General features: G+C 36.0%; 1 protein-coding gene across 4 annotated transcripts in view; it reads right to left on the reverse strand.

The window, feature by feature from the left end:
• Positions 1-9,985, reverse strand: part of Ppp1r12a (protein phosphatase 1 regulatory subunit 12A) — a gene marked incomplete in the record, with an annotated part of 154,718 nt that overhangs the window by 49,013 nt on the left and 95,720 nt on the right. For all 4 annotated transcript variants that reach the window (XM_008852112.3, XM_008852117.3, XM_008852103.3 and 1 more), the window contains 4 exon segments: positions 4,763-4,887; positions 8,332-8,489; positions 8,643-8,731; positions 9,336-9,410. In XM_008852112.3, the coding sequence (XP_008850334.2) occupies positions 4,763-4,887; positions 8,332-8,489; positions 8,643-8,731; positions 9,336-9,410 (447 nt within the window).

The following is a 9,985-nucleotide window of genomic DNA, read 5'->3' on the forward strand; positions in this document are numbered from 1 at the left end:
ATGTAGGAAATAGCAGATCTTAAAGTGAAATGGAAACCTTCTTTTAAGGGTAAAAACTCATTCAATTTTATGTCTTACAGGGTTTATACTCAATTCAATATTGTATAACTGTATTAATTCAACTATGAACCTAAAAATTTATAGCCACTTTTGAAAGAGATGTATCTTTGCTCTGGAAATTGTTATTGAGTATGTCAATTGTGTTGTAATGATATGCTTCTTCTAAGTATGTTGTTATTAAATAAATCATTTTTAAAAATTAAAAAAAAATAATTAAAAAATATTATTTTTATTTTGTGTGTATGAGTGTACTGCCTGCATGTATGTAAATGCACCTGTGTTGTGGATGTGAGTGGAGGTCAGAAGAGGGTTTCAGATCCCCTGGAACTGGAATTGTGGACAGTTGTCAGTTGCCATGTGAGTGCTGGGAATTGAACCTAGGTCCTCTGAAAGAGCAGTCAGTGTTCTTAGCCACTGAGCCATCTTCCAGCCCCATAAATGAAAACTCTTTATTGCAAAATCTTTTTAATATGTGCTTAAAAGTTCATTCGTAAGTAAATTTGTATGTTTTATATCTCTCTGCAACTGTTTAGGTAAGACCTTAAGAAAAAAAAACCTTAAAAACACTAAAATGCTGAATTAAAGTAGATAAAAATCGAAATATTGCCATGTATGAGTTATATAGTGCTGATAAGACTCTTCTACCCATTGAAAATAATTCAAATTTTTAGTACATCATATTTTTATTGATTTGAATAAAATTTGGTTATAAAGCCTTAAAGAACAGTCAGGCAATGTTGTGTACAACTTTAACCCCAGCACTCAGGAGGCAGAAGCAGGGGGATCTAAGTGAGATGGAGGCCAGCCTGGTCTACATAGGGAGAGCTTTAGGTCAGCTGGAGATAAAGTGAGATCCTGTCTCAAAAAACCAAGAACAAACAACAAAAACAAAAACTCTAAGTACAAAAATTGAAACAATGTAATCTTTAAATCTTTAGAATAAGTCACAAGATGTTTAAATTTGAGAATAAGTTCAATTTCCAAATGTGCAATTACAGAAGTGGATTTATATCATTACATCAGATTCAGGAGTAAGTTTTAAATAAAAAAAAATTTTTTTTTAACAGTAGCAATATTATTATACCACTAAGCTAACACAGGTAAAAAGTATTTGCTTTTAGTTAGGGACTAGGTGTAAATAGAGAAGTAGACTGACGTAAGTCTAAGTCTAAGGCTACACTTGAGAAAAAGAAAACAGAGCTGTACAAGAGGTCTACTACAACTTTTTCAATTTTTTTTCTCCCCTTTAGTCTTTTTGAGACACGGTCTCCCTGTAGCCACAACTGGCCTGGATTCAGGCTGGCTTTGAATTCACAGAAATCTGCCTGCCTCTGCCTCACAAGTGATGGGATTAAAGGTTTGTGCCACCATGCCCAGATTAACTTTTTAAATTTTTATAGAAAAGAAATTGGTTAGCTAAATCAGCAAAGAAAGACAGCCAGATTCATGTCTAGATATTACCAGGGGTATGGAGCCTCGAAGAACTTGTGATAATCCTATAGTCTTAACAGACAGAAATCAAAGGTGCTAAACAAAGGAGGTGCCAATTCAGTATTCACTGAAGTAGTGCATGAGGATTCTAGAAGTAAATTAATTAAACTTCAGTTCAGTTAAACTTTGGTAATGCAAGTTATAATATGATAACAGTCTTCTAGATTAAGCAATTTTTTTTAAGGATTTCCATTTTAAGCTTATGTAATTACGATTCTATGAATATAAGTTCCAACTTGATTGGAAAAGCCCTCAGTTCTGAAGTACGCAAGCAGAGAACTCATTCCAATAGTTTTCTGATGTTCAAAGTATGTATTAGTGAGACCCATTTATGTTTTTGTTATGCTGATCCTAGTGGCTTACACCTTTAACTCAGAACTTGCAAGGCAGAAGCAAGATCTCTATGAGTCTACATAGAGAGCTCCAGGCTAGCCAGTGCAGGTTACACAGTGAGACCCTGTCTTAAAAAAAAAAAAAAAAAGGTACTAATTCTTTTCTTAGGCAGAGGTTTATTTTTATTTATTAATTATTTATTTTTGACAGTACAGAAATTGAACCTAGGCACACATGAGGCAAATGTTCTACTACTGAGCTATTGCTCCAGCCCTCTTAGTTTTTAGAACAGGGCTGTAACTAACAGTGAGGGCTTTTAAAAAAATTTCCTAATACACAATTTTTTTAAGTTTTTATATTTTAACCAACTTCAACAAGACTGACAACAGTAAGCAGAAAGTGGAGCTTTAAAATAAGTTCTCACACTCATTCAAACCAAATATTGCCAGATAAGCAAAAAAATCTAGGTGAAGATATGACAATAAACAAAATGTGCAAATTTAATGGTTGAAGAAAAAAAAAAGAAAATAGATTAGAGGAAACCTTTGGAAAATCTGAAGCTGCATATTAATTAGCTTACATAATAGTCTTATATCAAAGTTAACTTTCCTAAGTATGATTATTTTATTGTGGGAACAAAGGAAAACTATGTTTCTGTTCCTAGGAGAGAGACATTGACATATTTGGGGTGAATTTTTATGGTAACTGCAGTACATTTTTAAATGTTTTGGAGAAAAAAATTTGTATGCATACAGATTGCTCACTAGGGGCAATGAAGAAAAACCTTTATAAAAGAGGTTAAAAATAGGTTAAAAAAAAAAAAACCAAAACACAGAGTCAGACAAGGGAAAAGTTGTTGGTCAGGATAGTCCAAGAGACAACCAAAATAACACAGGCTATTGCCATAGCCCTCATTTCCTCCCATACTTGAAGGTAAGAAGGCCCTATTGCTGACATCAGGCAATACTTTGGACACAGGACTTGGAGCAATTGAACTGGAAGCCTCTTCCCTGAAGACTAGCTCTCATGGTAACAGAGGATACTAATACAAGTTGCCAAGGGGAAAAAAAACCAATCAATGGTCTTATCCAGCTGTAAAGTCTAACAGCTGGCCCAGCAATCTATCACTATTGGTGCAGCAGTGGGATTTTTATCTTGGGGGTACTCAACAGCTGTCTAATTGGAATTAAGGACTGTTGAATGGGAGGGAACTCATGTGTGGTGCTTACTGTAAACATAACCAAATACACATGGCTGAGAGGTCATAGATTCTAGAAAAAAATGTACTTTTGCCACATCCCTAGACCGATAAAATTTCCTTTTTTCTAAAAAATGCATCCTCATATTTATAGAGTAGTGTACCTTTCACCCCTAATCAAAGAAGTTTCTTTTTGCAATAGATGGAGACTATTACAGAGTTCCAGAACTGGTCAAACATAGAGAATAAGTGTCCCTGCGATGCTTAACCCTAAGTGACACGTCTTTGATGCAACCTCTACACATAGGATGAATGCATCTCTCCACTCTCACTAGAGAAGTTTCTTTATGCAACAGACAATGATTAACACTAAAACGCATAATTGGCCAATGTGCAGCAAACAAGAGGTTGCAGTGTCCTGAATAGGACACTTATGAACTCTCAGTAATGGTGACAGGATGTACAAGTCCTATGCAAGCTCAAACCAGAGAAAATTCCAGTCTAGACATGGGAAAGTGGGTAAGAAATCTCAATCCAACCCAAGGATCTTTTGGCAACTGATGGCTGCTGGGAGGAGAAAGACAGTGTTTTACAGCAATGGGGCTCTTGGTGGGCCTGGTAGATGGAACCACACTGAAAGACACGTGGGGACAAATATCAGACTCTATAGGCCATATTGTGTGTGTGTGTGTGGTATGTACAATAAATTGGGTAGGGGCACTGGGGGGAAGTGATCACAATACCACCAAACTATATTGTAAGATGGTATAATAATTAAAAGCAAAACAAACCCTTAAAGGAAAATCTTTTTTAAAAGATCAATACAGGGGCTGGAGAGATGGCTCAGTGGTTAAGAGCACTGACTGCTCTTGCAGAGGACCCGGGTTCGATTCCCAGCACCCACATGGAGGCTATGAACCGTCCTTTACTCCAGTTCCAGGGGAATCCGAAGCCCTCCTCTGATCTCCGCAGCATTGCACGTCATGGGTGCACTCATATACATGCAGGCAATACACTCGTACACATAAAATAATTTAAAAAAAAGATTAATACATTAGTGGGGAAATGGTTTGCTTTAGAAGAGAAATAAAAAGAAAAAAAGGAAGAGATGGAGCAATATTTTGGGATTATACTTCATCATTGGTCATGCTCTGCAGCTTAGAGTAGGTTTGGTTTCTCTGATCTCAGAGATTATGCTTTTTTAAGCATATGATAGTGATATATCAGGTACTTTGTACTATGAGTTAGAAAAATTTAGAATTCTGATTTTCTCCATGACTTATGGGCTCTGACTTTTCATGTCATACTTAACAAGGTATGAAATATTCAATGTACATTGCTAGTTAAGAGTCAAAGGACATAAAACCTGAATGTTTCCAAATAAAAGCTCAAAAATAAAAACTATCATGACCACGGGTTTTAATATTGTGAATGTTTTTTAGCTTTCTGATATTTTAACTAACTGCAACATTTGTTAACTATAGCATGTGATATCAACTATAATACCAAATGTAAGAATGCTAAAAGACAGTATAATATGGTTTAAATTCTATACTAAAAATAGAAAAACATGGTATCTTTTAAAAGCAATTATCAACATTGAAAATTATTTTTATCATCTAGTCCAAATGGTACTTAAACAGAATACATTTATTTTTGGTAAGTGAAATTTTGTCTTACCTTTTTAATAGGTGATGTGGGTGTCCCTTGACTCAAAGACAGAGTAGGTGTTGTGACAGCTACAGGAGCTGCTTGTGTGGTGGAAGTGTGGGTATTAGCTACAGAGGTGACGGGTTTTGTCTTATCTAGCAAAAAAAAAACAAAAAATTGAGAGTTAAGATTCTACAGGAATTTGGTTTCAATGCCTGTCTATGCATATTACTATCACTTAAAAAAAAAACATTTATTTAGGGGCTGGAGAGATGGCTCAGTGGTTAAGAACACTAGCTGTTCCTGCAGAAGACCTGGGTTGAATGAATGGCAACTAACAACCATAACTCCAGCTCCAGGGGACCCGACAGCCTCTTCTGACCTCCACGAGCATTGCATGACATGGGTGCACTTAACTACATGCTGGCAATATACACAAACACATTTAAAAAAAATCCATTTATTATTTTTTGTTTTATGTGTATGCATGTATGGCCTGCATGTATGTTAAGTCCACCTGTGTCGTGCAGCGCCTGCTGAGGTCAGAAGAGGATGGTTGGATCCCCTGGAACGGGCGTTACAGATGGTTGTTAACTGCCACGTGGTGCTGGGAATTGAACCTGGTTCCTCTGCAAGAGCAGCCAGTTGCTCTTAACTGTTGAGCCATCTCTCCAGCCCATATTATTACTTTTAGCAAGTAGATTTTTAAAATATATTGTGTGCGGTATGCATGTGTGAATGTGAGAGTCTATGTGTGCACATGTGCATGTGGAGACCCAATGTTGACATCAGGTGTCTTTCTAGATCATACTCCACTTTATTTATTGAGGCAAGGTCTCTCACTGAACCTGAAGCTTGTCAATTCCAGCTAGTCTAACCAGCCAGTTTGCCCTGGGGATCTCCTGTCTCCATCTCCTGGGGGCTGGGATTCCATCCAGGTCTTCTCTATGCCTGCCAAACTTTTCTGTGGGGTTTGAAAATAGGAACTCTATTCCTCATGCTTGCATGGCAAGTGCTTTATCCACTGAGTCATCGCGCCAATCCCAAGTGGATTTTTAAAGAAGTTTCTAGAAATTTATTTATCCAGAACAAAGAAAAAGCATTTAAAAAAGTCCTTTGAGAATAAAAAGTGCAAATAGAACCTAACTCCTATAACTCTTAAAACCAGGGGAAAAATTTAGTTAAGATTTAAAATTTGAATGCAAAAAAGCAATGTAAGTAAAAAAAAAAACCCAAAAAACTACAATAGATAATGAGTGTTACTGAAGATCTTTATTTCAGGAAATTTAAAAGTATATTTGACAACAATCAATGTATACTAATGTTAATAAAAAGTGTCCCAAAGAATATGGCTTTCTTACTTTGAAGAAATCTGAAGTTAAATAAGCACGATTTCACATTCCTAGAAAATAATCTGCTCAACTGAGAATGTGCCATTCAAAAAAAATTCATTGTCCCTGTATATCAAGTACTGTTCTAGGTACTGAAGGTAAATCTAGTGAAAGGTAAAATTTCTTAACTGTGTGGAATTTACATTCTAGAAGGAGAAATAATAAAACAAGATAAACCCATGTACCCCCATTTAGCTTATTACATAAACATGATCAATATTGTTGTAACCCTTGTATAAAATGAAAAATGAAAATCTAAGTTCTAAAGAGAAAAAAAAACCCATTATTTTTTTCTTTTTGAGGCAGGGTCTCCCTGTAGTTCCAGCTGGCCTGACACTCCCTATGTAGACGAGGCTGGCCACATCTCAAGAAACCCACCTGCCTCTGCCTCCCTAGTGCTGGGATTAAAAGCATGCAGCACCATGCCTGGTAGAAAAGCACTCTTAAAAACCATTTCTCTTTCTTACTCTCTCATTTATAGGTCATTTGAATGGCAACTCAAATTTGAGCTGAACTCTGATTTTCATCTGGTTTTGACAAGAGAAAGAGAACACACACAAAAAGACTGGTTTAGCCAGCCAAAATTCCAGCACAATGGGGAGAGGGGCTCACAAAATCCCATGTCTAGCTGAGGAGCTATTGGCAGTTGATGGCTGCTGTGAAGAGAATTCATTTTCTTAGATGTGTTCCTTGATAGTCCTATATCACACACATACAGGCAGCAGTAAAGGGTGCCTGTAAACTCTGTGAATTTAAAAAAGAGTGCATGAAGTGGGAGGGAAAAGTGGCTAGAGTATAGAAAGAGTTGGAAGGGTGGGATTTGGGGGTAGACATCATCAAAACATTCATGTATGAAATTCAAAAACAATAAATTTTTTAAAAAAGAACTAGCTTGACATATAATTTGTCAAAATAAAATTTATCAAAATTGCTATTTCATGTCAAATCAATTCCTAAGAAAATAGTTTTACAGGAAAATAGAAAGCTTAGAAATTGTCAAATTAGGCTATAGTTCTACAAAAAGTGGCTGCTTGCTCATGTTGGCCAAATAAATGTAGCCTGGTTAACAGCTAAAGAGAAGAAACCACATAGCATTTATGTGGATTAATTCCTCATATAAGTCTTTTTTTTCCCTTCCTGGCACAATCTACCAGGAGTAATAGGAAGAACCAGAGTTCAACAATAGGGAAATGGATATATTTAATGGACTTTTAAATAAAATAACTAAAGGCATAAATAATGTAGAAAAATAGGTTTATGAACAAATCTAAAAATTAACTTTTTTTTGGGGGGGGCACAAGATGCCTAATAATTCTGGAGTATAAGACAGAACCACAGTATTGTTAACATATTGCTTGCAAGAGTGTACACCTGGAGTAGAAGATTACAGAAAAAACCTAGGGACCACCTTTGAGAAAGAAGTAGAATAAAGCAGGTTAAGGCAGGTGGTAAAGGCAACTGTGATGTTTTAATTTTATTAAAAGAAAAATTTGAAGTAAACATTATTAAATGATTAACTGTCAAGAATTACTAAGACTGTCTAGCCAGGTGTGGTGCATGCCTTTAATCCCAGCACTTGGGAGGCAGAGACAGGTAGATCTTTGTGAATTTGAGGCCAGCCTGGTCTACATAGTGAGTTCTAGGCCTACTACAGGGAGACCCTGTCTCGAAAAGACCCCCACCCCGCAAAAAAAGTTACTAAGTCTGAAGTCTTAGTAGCTAAAGAATGAATGTTCATTATGCTTTTCTGTATCTTTAAAATTTCTTAAAGCAAATTTCTCCACAGCCTCACAAGAATGTATCTTGATTCAGTGCCTACTTAATCATTTCTTAGGATAATTTCAGAAGCTGGTAGGGCCAGCTTTCTAGGCTTTTGAATCAGAAATCAATAAAGCACTCAGGAATTGCTGAGAAACCATTTATACTATACTGTTCCATCCTATACGAGTCCTAAAAGTTATAGAACGTTCTGCAATGTCTTTAAATCTAAATACAGGCTGGCCAAAAGCAGAGGTAAACCAGAGCATCCTGACAATTAGAGAACAATAAATTCTCAAGTTTCTAATACTCACTGAAAGGTTTTTTTTTATAGGCACAATAATTAAATAAGTAGCAAATCTGTATGAAAAGTTTAAAACTGAAGTCTATTCTTGTCTTCAAATTATAATAACATTAAAATAAAAAATTAATTTATTCTCCAAATTTTACCTGTTTCAGCTTCCGATTCTGAGTCATCCTCTTCATCTTCTTCACTAGAGCAGCTTGACTCATCTTTCTTCCCTTCTTCTTCTTCATCAACCTTTTCTTGTTCCAGAGATTCAATACGAGATGCATTTTTCTCTGGCTCAATGATCAACGTTTCTTTGCTGTTGAAAGAAAAACAGTCGTCAAATGATTTTAAACACGAAGGGTTCAAATACATTATTCTCCCTCAGATCCACAAGAGTAGTTTGTGTGGCCATCATGCCAATCCATTCACAACAATAACAAAGCCAAATGGCTTTTAATATTTTACTTACTTTTTAAAGGTCTTCTGTGACTGATTATTTTCCATATTTGCTGTTGACTCAATTAGTGGAGATTTTTTATCCCGTTTTTCACTATGGAGCTTTATCCAAAGTTATGAAAAGGAAAAGAAGGATACTGTTAATATTAATTACAACACTGCAGAGTATTAAAAAAATCAAAGTTTTTTAAACACAACATTATAAAAAGATCTAAGTTTTAATGGCAAAAAAAAAAAAGCTTGAGCAAGGAATTAAAAAACACCGAACAATACAAATAATTAATTCCAAGCAGGAATAAACAGAATATTTCAGTTCTTTTCAACTTTAGCACACCAAAGATAAGGTTCACTATCTATTTAGGATGGGTAACTATATTTTACTTAGAAACAGTCTCTAGCAATATCACTAATTGCTTATTTGGGACATGATATTAGAAGCCTGGAGCTCATAGCCTATACCTTTTAAGCAAATTTTCTTAAGAAACTAGGTAAACATGTTATAGGTATTCATTTCATAAAGGGCAAGAAATAGAACTAAGGCAAGCAACACTGCTAGTTAACTATCACCACCATGTCTATGTCCTATCTGTCATTTAGTTTGATTACTAAGTATAACTTGAAACATCACCAGATTACTTCAACTGTCTGTAATTCAAACCTAATGAGAATTCATTAATATAAGCAATTTTTAGGCAGTCAAACATACCAGATTTTGTTTTTTTTGCAACTCTTCTAGATATCCTAAAATGTCTTCATCTGCTACATCAAAGGCTGTTTGGCCCTAGGCATGAAATGAGAAGTAGTGGAGGTAAAAAGTCAATAAATCATAAAATGCTATCAATAATTCTGAATAATTACACAAAAAACTAGATCACTTGTGTGTGTTAATGTGTGTGGGAGACACATGTGCACACGTATGAGCAGACATGTGAAGACTAGAGGACAATCTCAACTCTGTCCTCCACTCCTTTTTTGGAGACGGTCTCTCACAAGCCTGAAACAAAGTATGCTAGGCTGGCTGGCAAGAAAGCCCCAGGGATCTGCCTGTCTGCCTCCCTCAACACTGGAATATAAAATGCACACAACAATTTCTTTTTTGTGTGGGTTCTCCAAACTGAACTCAGGTCTTAAGTACCCGGTCTTCTGCAAGAAGTCAGTGCTCTTAATCACTGAGCCATCTTTCCAGCCTCCTCCTTCCCACATCTTTTTTTTTTCTTCCTTACCAGGAATTAGGATACTGTCCTATGTCCAGGTATGTGGACTCTAGAGGCTTCCGAGGTCTTTGAGGAAAAAGGAGGCCCCATAAGGCCAAGATAAGATGAAAAGTAAGAAAAGGAGAAAGCAGGAGGGAGAGAC

The sequence above is a fragment of the Nannospalax galili genome, unplaced genomic scaffold, assembly GCF_000622305.1.
Source record: "Nannospalax galili isolate Female #2095 unplaced genomic scaffold, S.galili_v1.0 scaffold390, whole genome shotgun sequence".
Lineage (NCBI taxonomy): Eukaryota > Metazoa > Chordata > Mammalia > Rodentia > Spalacidae > Nannospalax > Nannospalax galili.